This window comes from Oncorhynchus mykiss, chromosome 12, assembly GCF_057628025.1.
Source record: "Oncorhynchus mykiss isolate SJ-2025 chromosome 12, ASM5762802v1, whole genome shotgun sequence".
In the NCBI taxonomy this organism is placed as follows: domain Eukaryota; kingdom Metazoa; phylum Chordata; class Actinopteri; order Salmoniformes; family Salmonidae; genus Oncorhynchus; species Oncorhynchus mykiss.
Genome location: NC_143033.1, coordinates 71,674,714 through 71,695,428, shown reverse-complemented (window position 1 = coordinate 71,695,428; position 20,715 = coordinate 71,674,714). Strand labels below are relative to the sequence as shown.

Here is a 20,715-nt window from a genome sequence, read left to right as displayed (position 1 = left end):
AGCTTGCACAGTAGTCAGGTGAGTTAGTGAAACAACTACCGTGCCCTCAAAGTATTCACACCCCTTGATGTTTTCCACATTTCGTTGTTACAGCCTGAATTGAAAATGTAATACATTTACATGTTGTGTCACTGATCTTAACACAAGACCCCATAATGTCAAAGTGGAATTATGTTTTTAGAAATGTTTACAAATTAATACAAATGGAAAGGTGAAATGTCATGAGTCAATAAGTATTAAACTCCTTTGTTATGGCAAGCCTAAATAACTTCAGAAGTAAACATTTGCTGAACTAGTCAGATAAATTGCATGGACTAACTGGGTGAAATAATGGTGTTTAACACCATCTCTGTACCCCACACATACAATTTATCTGTAAGGTCTCTCAGTCGAGCAGGGAGGTTTTCCAATGGTTTGCAAAGATGGGTAAAAACAAATGTATAAAAAAAATAAGATGTCGAATTTTCCTTTGAACACTGTGAAGTTATTAATTACACTTTGGATGCGGTATCAATACACCCAGTCACAACAAAGATAAAGGTGTCCTTCCTAACTCAGTTGACAGAGAGGAAGGAAGGATTTGACCATGAGACCAATGGTGATTTAAAGCAGTTACAGAGTTAAATGGCTGTAATAGGAGAAAACTGGAGGATGGATCAACAACATTGTGGTTACTCCACAATACTAACCTAAATGACAGAGTGAAAAGAAGGAAGCCTGTACAGAATACAAATATTCCAAAACATGTTTTCAATAAGGCACTAAAGTGATACTGTAAAAAAATGAAGCACAGAAATGAACTTTATGTCCTGAATACCAAGTGTTATGTTTGGGGCAAATCCAACACAATGCATCACTGAGTCACACTCATCATATTTTCAAGCATGGTGGTGGCTGCATCATGTTATGGGTATGCTTGTCATCGGCAGAGAGTAGGGAGTTTTTTTTTTAAGGATAAAAATAAAAGTAATAGGGCTAAGCACAGGCAAAGTCCTAAAGGAGAACCTGGTTCAGTCTGCTTTCCAACAGACACTGGGAGACAAATCCACCTTTCAGGAAGACCAGGAACCTGAAACACAAGGCCAAATATACACTGAGTATACCAAACATTAGGAACATCTTCTATAGCAAGATTTAAAAAATGCTATCTAGCAATGATCAACAACCAACTTGACAGAGCTTGAATAATTTTTAAAATAATAAATGTGCAAATATTGTACAATCCTGGTTTGTAAAGCTTTGTAAAGCTCTTAGAGACTTACCCAGAAAGACTCAGAGCTGTAATCACTGCCAAAGTTGATTCTAACATGCATCGACTCAGGGGGTTGAATACTTACCTAATCAAAATATATTATTTTATTTTCCATTAATATAAAAAAAAGTAGAATTTTTGTGCCAGTTAGAGTATATTTTGTGTAGATCATTGACAAAATATGACAATTAAATCATTTTTAATCCCACTTTGTAACACAACAAAATGTGGAAAAAGTCAAGGGGTGTGAATACTTTTTAAAGGCACTGTATTTCTAACATGCATGTGAAAAAGAGACATACTGTGTAAGAAGTTATTGCTAAATACTGTAGATCATTTTGCTACTAGCACATATATAAGAGACAGATCAAGGAGTTTGTGATTATTTTCAGAGATTCATCAACTACACAGCTGCAACCTGCTGCTGAAATCGCAATCTGTAAATTAGTCAGACAGACCAGAGAATAGACAGAACCTGTGTTGATCCTAAACCTATATTTACACAAATTACCATTAATTTCACAATTGCAGCTATGTTCCATGTCTGACCTGCAGGGCAAATATACTTATTGACTCTCAAGACACCCTCATGAGAACAAAAACAAAGTAAAATGCTGATGAGGCTCATTATTTGTTTCAGTACTTCCCACCCGTTATAGTTTGTTAGTTTCTGCATTAGGGGGACTACAGGGGAAAACACTTTTGTTTGTTTGGCTTTAAGGTTCATTCATCATAAAGACATTTCTCCAGCCTATTATATTACAGAAATACCTCAGGACAGACCAAAACAATAAATGTGATAAAAACGCACTTAAACACAAGGAGAGATATGATTTGGCTGAATGCAGATACAAACGACAACGACGCCTTGGGGAGGACACAGTTCTTTTACTAATGAGAAATGTAGGTGTTGGAATGCTGCCTATCCTGACTGACGTCATAAAGGAGGATCTAAAGTATGTAACACATGGTGCTGTGACTGTCATTCATTTGAGGTCTGTAGGTGTATGTGTAGGTGTTTCTCTCAAAGCTGTGGCTCAGCAGGGAGGTAGGTCCCTTCGGTGTAGTAAAAAAAACAAAAAAAGCAGGCAATTTCACAGTGCGAATAGCACCATCAAGCAAACTGTTCTTGAGCCATAATGTAAGCATGAATGCAAAGTAAGGGTTGATATTAGCTTCCCTTTCTGATGTGCCTTTCTGGCCTTGGTCTTGTTCTGCTGATAAACTGGGTCAGATAGGCTGCTCCTTCAGAAAGTATTCATACCCCTTGACTTTTTTCATCAGTTTGGTCAGAGGTCCAGCTCTGGGCAGAGTACTTCTGTAAATGAGATATTGCTGCATTTAATTTAATACATTTGCAAAAATTTCAAAAACATGTTTTCACTTTGTCATTATGGGGTATTGTGTGTAGATTGGCGAGAAAAAAAAAAATCCATTTAGAATTTAGGCTGTAACAACAAAATGCGGAATTAACACTATCAGCTTTGGTCAAGATGGAATTCACAGTGGTAGCAAACAGATTCTCAGGGCAACAGAGAATAGACTAATGGGGCTATAGTGCATACAAGTTTGACAGCTTTTCTATACTAGTTTAAGCATTATAGTCAATCTATCATGTTATTGTTCGCCAAGATATCGAGAAACAGAAAGAATAAAAATAGCCAAGTATCAAGGAAATTAAGTTGTATTTTATCCATTAGACAAACATTTGTAAAACTCTAAAGTAGACAGAAAGAAATATACAGGATGTGCATTTTGAAAACAGAACACTTAAAAAAATGTAATTACACACATTTGAAGGGGGGAAAAAAACAGGATGACGAAGACATGGTATCTTGCTGTGACACTTTCATAGATGTAATAAGCATAACCGATATCTCAATTCAAGTCCTTTTCATTGTAAAATATCTTCTTGAAGACAATGGTAGTTGTATTGAGGGAGCTTGGTGTCTTGATGTTGATTACGAGCCTGCTTGGGATGCTCTTCATCAAAAGTTTTTGTAATGCAACAACCTGAAATGTAGTTGAGAAAAATTAACCAAATTATAATTCTGATATTTTGTTATGTATTTGTATCAATGATGATGTTTTTATTTTCTGCAGTCTGAGAAAAAAATACACACAAAAAAAAGGAAAAACAAGAGACTCACCTGAAGAGAGGGGCATGGCCCTTGTTGTTGGCCATGGAGAAGAAGCCGCTGTTTGGGGAGAAGTCCAGGCGCTGGGCTCTGTATATGGTTTTCCTCTGGAACATGGGGAAGTTGGAGAACACTGTGAAGCTGGGGATATGAACCTGAAATGAGAAGGGTAGACACATGACACTTGATGACAGTGAAAGAGTGACATGGTTTTACTTCATTTTAAATCAATTCAAACTTTATTACTACCCAAGTCATGCTGCGATAAAACCTCTTATTTTACAAGAGACCAGGTGTAGCTGTAATGATGACAAAGACAACATTAGGTGTGTGTGAGAGAGAGAGACTGACCAATCGGGCAGCCTCGTCGTCAGCCCTGGAGGCGATGGCCAGGATCTCGGAGGTGGGGTTGAAGCGGAGAGAGGTGGCGGAGGTCACCAGGTTCATGATGGCCTTCAGAGGCTTTGGGTTGTTCTGCCGCATACACTCCTCTTGGGAGTACACGTTCACCACACCTGCCGCTGACCTGAGATAATAGAAACGGTAGAAAAAGAATGTGAAAAACTTGTCTGCTACAGGTATACTATATGAAAAAATAGAATTGGGTTTTTCCACAAAATGGGTGCCTTTTGCATCCCTTTGATATTTTAAGTAGAAATTGTGCACAAGTATTACATTTTAAAAGCCTGTTATATTAGGTGCCCTTTAATTTAGACCACATGGAGTTTTCAATAAATCTTTTTTTTTTTTATATGAATAAAGACTTGCTTACGTGCCAAAAATTCTGTATTTTGACATGTCCCTCCGTCAACCATGTGTCACCTCTAGGAAGATTTTAACCCACTTAACCCAAACATTTCTTCAAGTTTCACCATCATTCTACAACACTATTTTGTTATCCTTCTGAAGATAATTTATTTAATGTGATTCATTTACATCTGTCCTTCATTTTAAGATCAACCATGATGCTTGAACTGAATTCTCGTTTTAATATAGTGAAACTATTCCTTTTAAAATATCATCCCCCCCTAAAAAAAACATAGAACACCTAATAGTCAAATCAGAATAAAAGCAGGTGAGATGGTTCTACTCTTTTTGGACATTTTCTTGTGTGTTGTGGTGGAAAACTGAGCGGATTGAGCATAACATGTCAACCCTGTTACCCATGGATAGACAGGCTAGACATGTTACCTAATGTTCTTTTGTGAAGCTTGCATTTAATGAACACTTCCTGTTGCACAAAACAAGATTCCATTCCCCCTGTCACGAGGAAATGTACGGCTGATTAAAGATGAAATCGTCTACCCTGTTACTTTATTTGGCACTAACTATAATTGTTTTATTTAAACGCTTAAAGTGGGAAAACATGTTTTTTATTAAGTTGAACGTGCTCTTTATGACAGAATGTTAACATTTGGTACACTTCTTAAAAAAGACACTTAATTGGTGGAACGACCCAACTATCCTGAAGGTTTTGTGGCAGAATCATACATCAAAACAAACAAAAAAAGACATCTGAAGCAAGACAAACAGGACAATACACAAACATTGCAATGGTTTCGATCACAATCGCTGCTGAATCATATCAGCAAGGAAATGGTTGAATGAATAAATGAGCTACCCACCAACAACCTTATGTCACAAAACGACGGGGAAAATGTTGAAAACAAAATGGCTGACTCACCCGCAGGCCAGATACTGTCCGTTCTTGGATGCAGCTATGGAGGTCCCACTCACACAGCCATCATCTGTGAACCTGTTCAGGCATTTACTGCTCCTCATGTCCCATATATACACCTCACCCTCCTCTGCAACATCAAAAAGGCTTAGTACATACAGGTACCCATGTACAGCTTTAAAGGTGCAATATGCAGAACTCAATCTGCCATTTCTTTTTTGCTAAAATGCTAATAGTTCGCCTAATTTCAGTTTGTGACAAAACAAGCAGTGATCACCAGGGCAGTGATCACCAGGGCATTGATCACCAGGGCATTGATCACCAGGGCATTGATCACCAGGGCAGTGGTCACCTTGAGTCAAAATACAAGCCAAGATCTACCACTCAGATTTTTATTTTATTTTTTAAACATGACAAAAAACAAAAGCCTGAACCATTAACCTATTAAAAACTGTTCTGTAGCAATTAGGTTTGTATTAGGCTATATTTTGGGGCGGCAGGTAGCCTAGTGGTTAGATCGTTGGACTAGTAACCGAAAAGTTGCCAGATCAAATCCCTGAGCAGACAAGGTAAAAATCTGTCGTTCTAAACAAGGCAGTTTACCCACTGTTCCTAGGCCGTCATTGAAAATAAGAATTTGTTCCTAACTGACTTGCCTAGTTAAATAAAAGGTCAAAATAAAATATGCCCAATACTTTATCACTGCATACTGGCTATGCTTGAATTGCCCTGCTAATGTTGTTCTTCTCAGACCATTTTGAAATTATATTTCAAAATTGTAGGTATATGATCACACTGGTAATAGATCATTTGCTGTATTACTTGAGGCACAGCTGAGTGAGCATAATCATTTGCTTTGATTTATTTTACTGGACTGATGACCTGCATCTGATGGTCAGTCTGAGGGGAAGGAGAGAGCAGTGGTGAAACTCATTTCTGCCTCATGCACCAATTCATGTTGTTTATCTCATGGCCACTTAGTGAAATATTACTCTATATAAAAAAAAGAGGCACACCGCTAATAACACTTTGCTATACTGCTTGCAGTGTGAGTGGATGTAGGGAGAACGCGTATTGACAGTGCTGAATAACAACTTCAACATGAACTTATTGATAAAAACAGTCATGGTTTTAAAAGTTTTGAAATCTCAGTATCAACTTTGCTGTGCGCTCGAGGCTTCTTTTTACCGTCTATGGCTTGAGGAAACTGTGCATACACAGTGATCTGAGCTATCTGATTGGCCAGAGGTAGGTGCACTTGATTTGATCTTTGGGCCTGCCGGGTAAGTGGAGTTCTACCTTCCGACACATGATATTTTTCAAAATGGGAACACTTTGCCTTCCCAGTGTTAGGGCTGCTGAATCAAGTGTACCTACCACCAACAGCACAAAACAAATACAAAATAATAGGGACACAAGGATTTATCGTTGTTGTTTTTTTACAGAAATGTTTGGTGACCGACTAGGACCACTGAGAATCATTGTACCATCTCTGTTAAATATATTTTCCATAAACAAAAATATTGTTTGAAGCTGTACAAAACCAAAAGTAAAAGCATAGAAATATCGCACATGCAACAAATCTACTGCTTCCAAAGAGAATGACAGATCTATAATTCACATTTCTATGTGAATTTGGTCAAGTCGCCCAAAAAGTCACATATTGCAGCAATTAACTAAAATCAACTAAAAAAGGTTTTAGGATGTGATTGGGATGCTAGGCTGTGTGTCTTTTTAGACCAGGGTAAAAACCCACCAGAATTGGTGAAGACTTTGCTGCCGTCATGGGAGAAAGCCACTCCTGCGATGTTTCCGTTGATCTTCATGCTGTTCACTACCTCCTTTGTCTGAAAAAACAACAGTGAGAATATACAGACATTTATGCAATGCATGTATGCACCGGATCCAAAACGGAGTCTTGTGTTTAGATCCATTTTGGATGCATGGTATACCAGGTATTTGCCATCTACAATCACCTACCTTCATTGTTAACACGTGGAGGTATCCGGAGGTGCCAGTGAGAAGGAGGGATTCTCCATCAGGGGATACATCAAACTCTTTCACTCTCTGTTCCCTCAGACCTAAGGGACAACAATATTTGTTACTGCACTCAATCAAACAACCAGTCACTCACCCACTACCCATTTAAAAAAAATAACAGTCTGGCTGAGAATATACAGTGATTTTATCTTTAAACCAATCACAGAACACAATAATTTGCTTGGTAACAACTAGGCTTGGGCGGTATACCGTATAACAGGGTATTTGGAAATAGCCACGGGATGGTTTTCAATACCGTCAATACAGTTGAAACTTTATTTTTTATACATTTTAATATTTGTAGCTACTGTTTAAGTAAATACCTGCAGTCCATTTGAGCAATATGTTAGGAGATAAAGCAGTTCCCATTCTTCATTTCCCCCGGTCACATAATATTTCATTATGAAGCTTACCGGTAGTTCCCAGTCACATGGTGTTTGGTTTACAAGCACACCGACGAGAGACTGGAGCCTTGTGAGTCACTCAATGTTTTGCACCACGTGCCAGGTGATCTAGGGGCGGCAGGTAGCCTGGCAGGTAGGAGAGTTGGGCCAGTAACCGAAAGGTTGCTGGATCGAATCCCTGAGCTGACAAGGCAAAAATCTGTCGTTCTGCCCCTGAGTAAGGCAGTTAACCCACAGTTCCCCAGGCGCCGCTGATGCCGATTAAGGCAGCACCTCGCACCTCTCGGAATTAAAAGGGGTTGGGTTAAATGCGTAAGACACATTTCAGTTGAATACGTTCAGTTGTACAACTGACTAGTTATCCCCCTTTCCCCTTGTTACACAACTAAATGTTTGCCAGCTAGATATCAAATAAAATGTTATTTGTCACATGCGCCGAATACAACAGGTGTAGTAGACCTTGCAGTGAATTGCTTACTTACAAGCGCTTAACCAACAATGCAGTTAAGAAAAAGTGTTCACTCAAATCAACAAATAAAATAGAAAAATTAAAAATAATTAAAGAGCAACGATAAAATAACTAACGAGGCTAAACACAGGGGGTACCGGTACAGAGTCAATGTGCGGGGCCCAGGTTTGTCGAGGTAATATGTACAAAAGCTGAAGAACATACACACATCCAGGTACTTTCCACGGGTGCTGGAGATGTAAGCAAACTCATGGAAAACAGAAAGGAAAACGCTGCACACTGCTGCTCATGCTCCCAGGTAAGGTCCTGGATGGCAGGAAGATTGGCTACAGTGACGTACTGGGCCGTAAACACTACCCTTTGTAGTCCCTTGCGGTCGGAGGCTGAGCAGTTGCCATACCAGGCGGCTGTAAAACTTTGAGGATCTGAGGACCAATGCCAAATCTTTTCAGTCTCCTGAGGGGGAATAGGTTTTGTCGTGCCCTCTGTCTTGGTGTGTTTGGACCATGACAGTTTGTTGGTGATGTGGACACCAAGGAACTTGGTGATGTGGACACCAAGGAACTTGAAGCTCTCACCACGGGAGGTCCGTGGGGCGACGCACAATTGGCCTAGCGTCGTCGGGGTTAGGGAGGGCTTGGCCGGTAGGGATGTCCTTGTCTCATCGCGCACCAGCGACACCTGTGGCGGGCCGGGCGCAGTGCGCGCTAACATAGGTTGCCAGGTGCACGGTGTATCCTTGGACACATTGGTGCTGCTGGCTTCCGGGTTGGATGCGCGCTGTGTTAAGAAGCAGTGCGGCTTGGTTGGGTTGTGTATCGGAGGGCGCATGACTTTCAACCTTCGTCTCTCCCGAGCCCGTACGGGAGTTGTAGCGATGAGACAAGATAGTAGCTACTAAAACAATTGGATACCACGAAATTGGGGAGAAAAAGAGGTAAAATTCAAAACAAAAAAACAACAAAAAGAAAAGAAAAAGGTCTTACATCAGCTGCGGAGAGCGTGATCACACAGTCGTCCGGAACAACGCACATAGAAGTCATTTAGCTTGTCTGGTTCGCTTGTGTCACTGGGCAGCTCGCGGCTGGGCTTCCCTTTGTAGTCCGTAATAGTTTGCAAGCCCTGCCACATCCGACGAGCGTCGAAGCCAGTGTAGTAAGATTCTATCTTAGTCCTGTATTGACTTTTTGCCTGTTTGATAGTTCGGAGTAGGGCAGAGTAGGATTTCTTATAAACGTCTGGGTTAGAATCCTACTCCTTGAAAGTGACAGCTCTACTCTTTAGCTCAGTCCGGATGTTGCCTGTAATCCTTGGCTTATGTACTGTAGCGGTTTCAGGGGTGGTGGATGGACGTTATGTGCCTGCAAGGTTTCTTTGTTTTCTGGCTGCCAGGACCATGGACAGCTCAGAGGAAACTGACAGACTGCAGTAGAACAGCCACACCTGTCTCCAGCTGTAATTAGAGACTAAACGGCAGACAGATAAATCCAATCATGGGCCTCTACTTAACCGCGCCCTGGGTTTGCTTTCTTTGTCTTTCCTTTGACCCAGGCAGGTGAACGAGGAGGCGGCTATTGGAGAGACTGAGCATACGGTGGAGGAAGTGGTTTACCGGAATAATGGAACTGGAGATTTCAACAAGGAGTGAACCCCAAAGACCAAGAGTGGAGGACCTTTCACTGGTGACGACGTATTTACTTTGATTGAGTTTTGTATATCAGGAACCTTGCAGGTACCTGAAAAAATAAACCGTGTTAACCCTTCCCATGGACTGGTGGTGTGTGTTTGTATGTGTAAACCCTGCCTTACCAGATCATGGCGCCGAAACCGCCACAGTACGTACGGTTACTGTGTGGACGACATCATCGATGCACTTATTGATGAAGCCAGTGACTGATGTTGTGTACTCAATGCCATCAGAAGAATCCCAAAACATATTCCAGTCTGTGCTAGCAAAACAGTCCTGACGCTTAGAATCTGCGTCATCTGACCACTTCCGTATTGAGCGATTAGGCATTCCTGTAGGCAGGAATCTGGAGGATTGAATTATGGTCAGATTTGCCAAATGGAGGGCGAGGGAGAGCTTTGTACACGCCTCTCTGTGTGTGGTGTAAAAATGGGCTAGAGTTTTTTTTTTTACCCTCTTGTTGCACATGCTAGTAGAAATGAAGTCAAAAGGATTTAAGTTTCCCTGCATTAAAGTCCCCGGCCACTAGTAGCGCCACCTCTGGATAAGCATTTTCTTATTTGCTTATGGCCTTATACAGCTCGTTGAGTGCGATCTTAGTGCCAGCATCGGTTTGTAGTGGTAAATAGACAGCTAAATTAAATAGTGTGGTCTAAAGCTTAACATGAGATACTCTACCTCAGGCGAACTAAACCTTGAGACTTAGTTAATATCAGAATTTGTGCACCAGCTGTTATTGACAAATAGACAGACTGCCACCCCTTGCACGGAAAACCCAGCCAGCTGTATGTTATCCATGCCGTTGTTCAGCCACGACTTGTGAAACACAAGATATTACAGTTTTTAATGTCCCGTTGGTAGGATAGTCTAGATCTGAGTTTATTATCCAATAATTGCACGTTGGCTAATAGGACTGATCCACTCGCTGTCGGATTCTTACAAGGCACCCCGACTTACACCAACTCATTCAAGGGTTTATTTTTTTTTTTTACTATTTTCATCATAGTTGAATAGAGAAGACATCAAAACTATAAAATAACATATGGAATCATGCAGGAACCCCAAAATTTGTAAACAAATCAAAATAGATTTTTGATTCTTCAAAGTAGCCACCCTTTGCCTTGATGACAGCTTTGCACACTTTTAGCATTCTCTCAACCAGCTTCACCTGGAATGATTTTCCAACAGTATTGATGGAGTTACCACATATGCTGAGCACTTGTTGGCTGCTTTTCCTTCGCTCTACAGTCCAAATCATCCCAAACCATCTCAATTGGGTTGAGGTCGGGTGATTGTGGAGGCCAGGTCATCTGATGCAGCACTCCATCACTCTCCTTCTTGGTCAAATAGCCCTTACACAGCCTGGAGGTGTGTTAGGTCATTGTCCTGTTGAAAAACAAATGATAGTCCCACTAAGCGCAAACCAGATGGGGATGGCGTATCACTGCAGAATGCTGTGGTAGCCATGCTGGTTAAGTATGCCTTGAATTCTAAATAAATCACTGACAGAATCACCAGCAAAGCACTACCACACCACCACCTCCATGCTTCACGGTGGGAACTACACATGCGGAGATCATCCGTTCACCTACTCTGACTCAAAGACACAGCGGTTGGAACCAATAATCTCAAATTTGGACTCAGACCAAAGTACAGATTTTATCCGGTCTAATGTCCATTGCTCGTGTTTCTTGGCCCAAGCAAGTCTAGCGGTTTCATTGCAGCAATTCAACCATGAAGGCCTGACTCAACGCAGTCTCTTCTGAACAGTTGTTGTTGAGATGTGTCTGTTACTTGAACTCTGTGAGGTATAATTTATTTGGGCTGCAATCTAAGGCGCAGTTAACTCTAATGAACTTATCCTCTGCAGCAGAGGTAACACTGGGTCTTCCTTTCCTGTGGTGGTCCGCATGAGAGCCAGTTTCATCATAGCGCTTGATGGCTTTTGCGACTGCACTTGAAGAAACTTTCAAAGTTCTTGACATTTTCTGGATTGACTAACCTTCATGTCTTAAAGTAATGATGGACTGTCATTTCTCTTTGATTATTCTTGCCATAATATGGACTTGGTCTTTTACCAAATAGGTCTCTTCTGTATACAACCCCTACCTTGTCACAACACAACTGATTGGCTCAAACGGATTAAGGAAAGAAATTCCACAAATTAACATTTAACAAGGCACACCTGTTAATTGAAATGCATTCTAGGTGACTACCTCACAAAGCTGGTTGAGAGAATGCCAAGAGTGTGCAAAGCTGTCATCAAGACAAAGGGTGACTATTTCGAAGAATCTCAAATATAAAATATATATCCGGCGCCATTAAATTGCATTAAAATATATCTTATAACTATTAATTGAACCGTTTAAAATGTGCTAAATACTCTGCAGTTGTGCATTTAGTTTGCTCACTTACAGTAGTTATATAGCTGGTTAGCTTCTTGCAAAAAACAAGCTTCTCCTGGTAACAGCAAAGAATGCCCTCCTGGATCAAGAGCATTGCCATCTAATATTTGTTTTGTGTGTGCAGCAAATTGTGAGTAGTGTTTTTTTTGTTTTTTGTATAACTTTGAGCTGTGTCTGTCCTGCGAATAACTTAGGTCAGAGACTGTATAAAATTAGACATGTACTTGTTAGCATTGCTAACCTTCGGTTTACAGAGGCTCAGTGGGGTTTGTGTTCAGTGCCAGTATTGCCTTATATCCTGGGATGGCACAAGGTCGGTATGAAGGATTGACAATCTCAATACCCCCCAAGCCTAGTAATAAAAGGCTATGTCCCTACCTAACAGCCAACGGGTTAGATTACTACCTAACAGCCAACGGGTGAGATTACTACCTAACAGCCAACGGGTTAGATTACTACCTAACAGCCAATGGGTTAGATTACTACCTAACAGCCAACGGGTTAGATTACTACCTAACAGCCAACGGGTTAGATTACTACCTAACAGCCAACGGGTTAGATTACTACCTAACAGCCTTGGGGTTCTAGTGACTCCTCTTTGCTTCCTCCTCCTCACCTCTGACAGTGTGGACTGGGATGACCTTGCCCTCCATCATGTCGTAGATGTAAAACAGCTTGGTCCTGAAACTGGTGGCCACCACCTGCTCCCCGTCCACGCTGAACTGGGCCTTGTGCACCGGGAACTTCTCCAGGTGAATACTCTGAATCTTAGCGTTGGTCTTCCCATCAACCTGGAGAGGAAGGAGGGACATTTAGAGTGAGGTGGAAGGTAATTCATTACAAACTTGTCTGTTAGTGTGCGAAGCTGTCATCAAGGCAAAGGGTGGCTACTTTGGTAGTCCATTGAGAGTTTGTATTTTTTTGGGGTGTATAGTTTGTATGGTCAAACAAAAGACCTGGAGGATATTATTAAAAGCATATAGTCCCAACTGGCCCGTTTATGACGTTCCCTATACTATGTCTCACGATGACAGCCACAAGAATGCCTGAGAGAAGACTGAAGCTGACGAGTAAAATGAATACCTGGAACAGAGAGATGGACTGGTCGAGCCCTGCTGTCATTTTATTTATTTTATTTATTTATTTTACCTTTATTTAACCAGGTAGGCAAGTTGAGAACAAGTTCTCATTTACAATTGCGACCTGGCCAAGATAAAGCAAAGCAGTTCGACAGATACAACAACACAGAGTTACACATGGAGTAAAACAAACATACAGTCAATAATAAAGTATAAACAAGTCTATATACAATGTGAGCAAATGAGGTGAGAAGGGAGGTAAAGGCAAAAAAGGCCTTGGTGGCAAGGTAAATACAATATAGCAAGTAAAACACTGGAATGGTAGTTTTGCAATGGAAGAATGTGCAAAGTAGAAATAAAAATAATGGGGTGCAAAGGAGCAAAATAAATAAATAAATGAAATACAGTTGGGAAAGAGGTAGTTGATAGGGCTAAATTATAGGTGGGCTATGTACAGGTGCAGTAATCTGTGAGCTGCTCTGACAGTTGGTGCTTAAAGCTAGTGAGGGAGATAAGTGTTTCCAGTTTCAGAGATTTTTGTAGTTCGTTCCAGTCATTGGCAGCAGAGAACTGGAAAGAGAGGCGGCCAAAGAAAGAATTGGTTTTGGGGGTGACTAGAGAGATATACCTGCTGGAGCGTGTGCTACAGGTGGGAGATGCTATGGTGACCAGCGAGCTGAGATAAGGGGGGACTTTACCTAGCAGGGTCTTGTAGATGACATGGAGCCAGTGGGTTTGGCGACGAGTATGAAGCGAGGGCCAGCCAACGAGAGCGTACAGGTCGCAATGGTGGGTAGTATATGGGGCTTTGGTGACAAAACGGATTGCACTGTGATAGACTGCATCCAATTTGTTGAGTAGGGTATTGGAGGCTATTTTGTAAATTACATCGCCAAAGTCGAGGATTGGTAGGATGGTCAGTTTTACAAGGGTATGTTTGGCAGCATGAGTGAAGGATGCTTTGTTGCGAAATAGGAAGCCAATTCTAGATTTAACTTTGGATTGGAGATGTTTGATATGGGTCTGGAAGGAGAGTTTACAGTCTAACCAGACACCTAAGTATTTGTAGTTGTCCACGTATTCTAAGTCAGAGCCGTCCAGAGTAGTGATGTTGGACAGGCGGGTAGGTGCAGGTAGCGATCGGTTGAAGAGCATGCATTTAGTTTTACTTGTATTTAAGAGCAATTGGAGGCCACGGAAGGAGAGTTGTATGGCATTGAAGCTTGCCTGGAGGGTTGTTAACACAGTGTCCAAAGAAGGGCCGGAAGTATACAGAATGGTGTCGTCTGCGTAGAGGTGGATCAGAGACTCACCAGCAGCAAGAGCGACCTCATTGATGTATACAGAGAAGAGAGTCGGTCCAAGAATTGAACCCTGTGGCACCCCCATAGAGACTGCCAGAGGTCCGGACAACAGACCCTCCGATTTGACACACTGAACTCTATCAGAGAAGTAGTTGGTGAACCAGGCGAGGCAATCATTTGAGAAACCAAGGCTGTTGAGTCTGCCGATGAGGATGTGGTGATTGACAGAGTCGAAAGCCTTGGCCAGATCAATGAATACGGCTGCACAGTAATGTTTCTTATCGATGGCGGTTAAGATATCGTTTAGGACCTTGAGCGTAGCTGAGGTGCACCCATGACCAGCTCTGAAACCAGATTGCATAGCAGAGAAGGTATGGTGAGATTCAAAATGGTCGGTAATCTGTTTGTTGACTTGGCTTTCGAAGACCTTAGAAAGGCATGGTAGAATAGATATAGGTCTGTAGCAGTTTGGGTCAAGAGTGTCCCCCCCTTTGAAGAGGGGGATGACCGCAGCTGCTTTCCAATCTTTGGGAATCTCAGACGACACGAAAGAGAGGTTGAACAGGCTAGTAATAGGGGTGGCAACAATTTCGGCAGATAATTTTAGAAAGAAAGGGTCCAGATTGTCTAGCCCGGCTGATTTGTAGGGGTCCAGATTTTGCAGCTCTTTCAGAACATCAGCTGAATGGATTTGGGAGAAGGAGAAATGGGGAAGGCTTGGGCGAGTTGCTGTTGGGGGTGCAGTGCTGTTGACAGGGGTAGGAGTAGCCAGGTGGAAAGCATGGCCAGCAGTAGAAAAATGCTTATTGAAATTTTCAATTATGGTGGATTTATCAGTGGTGACAGTGTTTCCTATCTTCAGTGCAGTGGGCAGCTGGGAGGAGGTGTTCTTATTCTCCATGGACTTTACAGTGTCCCAGAACTTTTTTGAGTTAGTGTTGCAAGAAGCAAATTTCTGCTTGAAAAAGCTAGCCTTGGCTTTTCTAACTGCCTGTGTATAATGGTTTCTAGCTTCCCTGAACAGCTGCATATCACGGGGGCTGTTCGATGCTAATGCAGAACGCCATAGGATGTTTTTGTGTTGGTTAAGGGCAGTCAGGTCTGGGGAGAACCAAGGGCTATATCTGTTCCTGGTTCTAAATTTCTTGAATGGGGCATGTTTATTTAAGATGGTTAGGAAGGCATTTTTTAAAAATATCCAGGCATCCTCTACTGACGGGATGAGGTCAATATCCTTCCAGGATACCCCGGCCAGGTCGATTAGAAAGGCCTGCTCGCTGAAGTGTTTCAGGGAGCGTTTTACAGTGATGAGAGGAGGTCGTTTGACCGCTGACCCATTACGGATGCAGGCAATGAGGCAGTGATCGCTGAGATCTTGGTTGAAGACAGCAGAGGTGTATTTAGAGGGGAAGTTGGTTAGGATGATATCTATGAGGGTGCCCATGTTTAAGGCTTTGGGGAGGTACCTGGTAGGTTCATTGATAATTTGTGTGAGATTGAGGGCATCAAGTTTAGATTGTAGGATGGCTGGGGTGTTAAGCATGTTCCAGTTTAGGTCGCCTAGCAGCACGAGCTCTGAAGATAGATGGGGGGCAATCAGTTCACATATGGTGTCCAGAGCACAGCTGGGGGCAGAGGGCAGAGGGTGGTCTATAGCAGGCGGCAACGGTGAGAGACTTGTTTTTAGAGAGGTGGATTTTTAAAAGTAGAAGTTCAAATTGTTTGGGTACAGACCTGGATAGTAGGACAGAACTCTGCAGGCTATCTTTGCAGTAGATTGCATGACAACCTGGGCGGAGGGGTGGAACTGCACCGTGGTCAGCCGGTCCTCAGACGGCCGGTCGTTGTTGGCGTGTAGGCACTTCTTCATCTGCAAGAGAGTTAAATACATCCAGCATAAAATACATCCAGCATAAAATGTACTAGTATCACATGACGTTGAAAATACTCTATTTTATTTAACTATGGATGTCAGTTAAGAACAAATTCTTATTTACAATGATGGCCTACCCCGGCCAAACCTGAACAACACTGGGCCAAATGTGCGGCGCCCTATGGGACACCCAATCACGGCCGGATGTGATACAGCCTGGATTCGAACCAGGGACTGCAGTGACACTTCTTGAACTGAGATGCAGTGCCTTAGACCGCTGCGCCACTCGGGAGCCCACTATTGTGATATCGATTGCGAAAACCACATGATCTAATACTGGAAAATGTCATGGTTTTATAACTCCCAAATCTCTAAAGAACTCTGGTTAGAGTCCCCATTTGCACTCAGAGAGAGAGCTGGTTGTTTTACTCCAACTTAATCTCAAATTTAGTAGTGGCGAGATGATAGGAGAACAGAACTCACCCGTATGATTCCTTTGGGAAGACTGTCAGATGAGCCAACAAAGTTGCCCGTCTTCCTCATCAGGTCATCTCCATCCTCATCTTCATCATCAGAGTCATCTTTACTTTTTGAAAATATACACATCTTTCATTGAAAAGACACAAATGTATACTATATACACCAGGGATCATAAACTAGATTCAGCAGCGTGCCAATTTTTTCTTGAGCGGATGGTCAGGGGGCCGGAACATAATTACAAATCATTTGTAGACTTCAAATTGACCGCAAGAAGCCCAAACATATATACAATGTTATTAAAGCAATCATTTCAAACAGTCTATACCATGAAAAGAGTAGGTGTTCATAATGTTTTGTACACTTAGTGTGAATCTTTTATGGGTGGGAATACTTTGGAACAGATTTCCAAAATGAAATCACTTGGAGCTGACTTGGTGTTTTTACAGTCTTATGTTAAAAACATATATATATATATATTTTTTAATAACTTCAGAAAACTTGAAGGGCGAAATAAAATCACCAATATTTGGCCCGCGGCAGTCAGTTGGGGGAACCCTGCTATATACCCTCTCATCATTATATAGTAGTGTCATGTAATTATTTAATCAGTGTTCATAAATTCCAATTATATTTATCTGTCTGATACCCAGAGTTTGTAAAGTTCTGGTCTTAAATAAAACAGACAGAATTCCCAGCTCACAATTGATCAGATCCCAATTTATTTGCGAGAGCTCTCAAATTTTCACAAATACATTCCTTCTTATACCATCCTAAACTACACACATACATACATGAGTCTAACCACAGTTTATAACCCCTCAGCTGACAGTTCCAGGCTCCCCCAGACACCATAACTCTGGAGGAGCTCTCCCTGTCCTCTCTTATCTCCACATACTTTCCTTTCTTCCTAGGTACATGCCATATAACCCCTTCCTAATGAACAAACATTATTTAATACTACAATAAAGACAGGATAGAATTCTTGCCAGTTATAGTGCAGTATACCTCATTTAGTCATTATTGATAAAAATCCCATAACAAGTGAGGGGCATCTCTCATAACATATTACATGGACCATAGATGTTGATTACCAAAATGTGAGTTTACCTTTTTTCTTATTATTTTTCCTGACTTTTGACTCTGCCCAGGACGGCATTCCACCCATTGCTTTTTGGAACCTGGCAAAAATGTGTTGGAAGTGTGAGTTTGAACCACCAGATCCCAGTGGTATTTACTCCATGGCTGTGTTACTAACATCCACTTACTGTTCTTTCATCCTCTGCTGTAACTTCTGTTTGGACATCTTGGCCTCTGCGTCACTCTTGGTCAGGTCTCTACGGAACCGGTGTGTCATGTCCACTCTTAAGAAATGGGAGAGAAAGGTCATGGAAGAATAAACATAGTGACGTTAACTGCTAGGGATGTAACCGCTCACCGATACGCATCAGTTCCCGGTTCAAATACGTAAGATACTCAATGACTCTGTAGGTGTGATCGAGGCTTAACAAAAGTTCAACATTCACCTGCTACCACTTCTGTCAATCTGTCTACGCAAAAAAAAAAACTAATCTGATAGTGGGTTGGTAGATGCCCACTAGACTTCCTTATGGCTCAGCTCAGGTGACAAAATACACCATAGACATTTACACACACACACACACACAGGTCAGCTCGAACAGATCCAGCTCAGAGAGGCCCAGCCCATGAGCTCCATCAGCAGATTTGAATTTAGAATGGAAAATGAATGTGTTAATGCAACAAATGTTGTAGCACCAAATCTTATCCCATTGATTTGTTCTTCTCATCAAACCAAATTGTTGCAAACTAAAACGTGTCATTCCTGCAAGTGAGTGCTTGACTGGGGTAGGAGCTCACCGGAGCAGAGGACCAGCACCTCAAATGTTCTACTGCTTGAGCTCCTGTTCATCTTATAGAATATTAGCTCAAAGGTATTGTGGCGCTCCTGCACCTAAATATAAAACAGTATCGGCACCCAAAATGAGTACCGGAACCTATTTCAGTCCAAGTCAAGCACTACTTTCTGTATCATACTGGAGCCCATGTATACATTTCAATTCATCTTCAAAAGAGAAAAGATGCATATCACTGGTAACTGCTCTTACAAGCAATGTTTGATTCACATATCAATTTAATTGACAATAGGATTACATGACTACAGCTAATGTAGTAACATGAAGTGAGAAGCATTGCACATGATGATGCTGAAAAGAAACAATAAGACATCGTCGTTGCAGTCCCAGGTACTAACTCTTCCTCCAGATCATCATCATCATCCTCCCACACTGCTGTCCTGGTTGTCTGAACTGTCAGCCGTGCTTCATTCTCTACATCGGATTCGCTGGAATCGTCATCAGCCAGAAGTGTGGCACCACCATCCTCTCTGTCCTGTTGACAAGAAATGTATTTGATAAAAACTGACTGCAATGAAACTAAAAAGTAAATGATATGTGACTGACGGATATGACACTGGAGATTATTAGTCTAGTACCTGGTTGTAACTAACTATTCATCAATATTGGGATTTACATCTATACTATGCTGACAATGTGACAACATAATCCACTGAAAAACTTGGCAGGCAGGGTCATTCTGTATGGAATCAGGGGTGTATTCATTACGCCGACTTTTCGGATTGGAATGGCAACCGTAAAATTAAAATGAACTACAACTTCCGTTTAAGAACCCAACAGATTTTACGTCACGTTAAAGAGCGTTTGGAGTTGTTGCAAAACGTTTTGTAACAGACGAAACGTTAAGCTACAGAACCGGCATAATGAATACACCCTAGATGTAACTAATGAATTCCTACCTCCACGAGCCTTTCCACAAGATCCTCTTCAGCACCAAAAACAAGATATTCAAGAAGTTTTACAGATGCATCTTCTTCGCCTAAAACAGTCACTGCTTGGGCGTTTTTGTGTCTTTTTAATACTTCTTCCTCGTAGTCAGGCTCTGGTTCAGAGACTCTCTTCATCGTCTCTCTCCCCTTTCTAGAGTGTATACCGACTTTGTCCATGTTTATCGTTTATACCTTAGCATATGAAACGAATTGTAAATTGTCTCAGGATACACTAGAATTTAGCAAGATTCAGTAGACCCATAGATGTGCTAGCTAGCCTTTTACAATAACATGCCTCATGCGCCCAATGTTTTCCACATGGGCTGGCTGCAACGCTGTGTTAGTTGTGAGCAAAGTCAACACGTGGCTGCACTATTTCACAAAGTTGCAAAGTATGTGCACAGAGAAGAACTCATAGCCCACGCAACGCTCCAACGGTGTAGGTGTTTTATTAATCAGTGGTTGAGCGCAGGCTTAGTGCAACATTCACTATCACGTGATTCCTTTTTCTTGACGCCCTGAACTCGGAATAAATTGTGTTTTTTTTTCTCTCTTTACAAACAAACGGTCTCACAAAAATACTTGCGCCTTGTTCTCCATGGGTTGTAGAAATATATTAGCTATTGCCTTTGACAAAAAGTTTAAATGTATTTTGAATGTAATGTTCCTAACTATCTCATCAATCTGTATTTATTTATGTTTTCTTTAAGAGTGTACATATTAGTGTAATCATTGGGTATGTGTGAAAGTATGTGAGAGACAGGCAAGAGACAGATACAAATGATACAAAATAAAGATAAAAGACTATGCATAGAAAAAGCATAACAATTATGCATAATGGGAACATATCATCTTCATATACAGTATTGGAATTGGGAACTTTCCTATATTTTCAAATACACATCTGTATTCTCTTACATTTCCCTCCTGGTACCCCTACATTCATAGACCATAGTTGAGATAATTATTTTGTAAAAAAATACAAGCGATTTACAGAGGTGATCACGAATCAAACTATCAAAGGGGTGCAAGAGAGACAGAGGGAT

At 41.5% G+C, this 20,715-nt stretch overlaps 1 protein-coding gene across 2 annotated transcripts; it reads right to left on the bottom strand.

Annotated features, from left to right (window-relative positions):
• Positions 1–2,920: 2,920 nt before the first annotated feature.
• LOC110538122 (U3 small nucleolar RNA-associated protein 18 homolog) lies at positions 2,921–20,129 on the bottom strand. Of its 2 annotated transcripts, XM_021624723.3 has the most exons (14): positions 19,640–20,129; positions 19,079–19,215; positions 18,075–18,170; positions 17,917–17,987; positions 16,813–16,910; positions 16,240–16,326; positions 13,157–13,195; positions 12,690–12,864; positions 7,049–7,149; positions 6,825–6,915; positions 5,075–5,198; positions 3,742–3,916; positions 3,403–3,545; positions 2,921–3,265 (listed from the first exon to the last, which is right to left on the bottom strand). In XM_021624723.3, the coding sequence occupies exons 1-14, from the start codon at positions 19,844–19,846 to the stop codon at positions 3,241–3,243; spliced, it is 1,569 nt and encodes a 522-aa protein (XP_021480398.3). In that variant the 5' UTR covers positions 19,847–20,129; the 3' UTR covers positions 2,921–3,240. The 2 variants fall into 2 exon arrangements, with proteins under 2 accessions (XP_021480398.3, XP_090049289.1); XM_090193163.1 differs by lacking the exons at positions 2,921–3,265; positions 3,403–3,545; positions 3,742–3,916; ... (1 more) ...; positions 6,825–6,915; positions 7,049–7,149 and adding an exon at positions 10,872–11,054.
• Positions 20,130–20,715: the final 586 nt, after the last annotated feature.

Excerpts from the sequence above, each read along its gene's own strand:
- LOC110538122 (XM_021624723.3), bottom strand. The coding sequence starts at position 19,846 with ATGGACAAAGTCGGTATACACTCTAGAAAGGGGAGAGAGACGATGAAG. Across the intron at positions 5,199-6,824 it reads CAAAGTCTTCACCAATTCTG|AGGAGGGTGAGGTGTATATA; the intron begins GTGGGTTTTTAC and ends TTGATGTTGCAG. Across the intron at positions 3,266-3,402 it reads GGCCATGCCCCTCTCTTCAG|GTTGTTGCATTACAAAAACT; the intron begins GTGAGTCTCTTG and ends ACTACATTTCAG.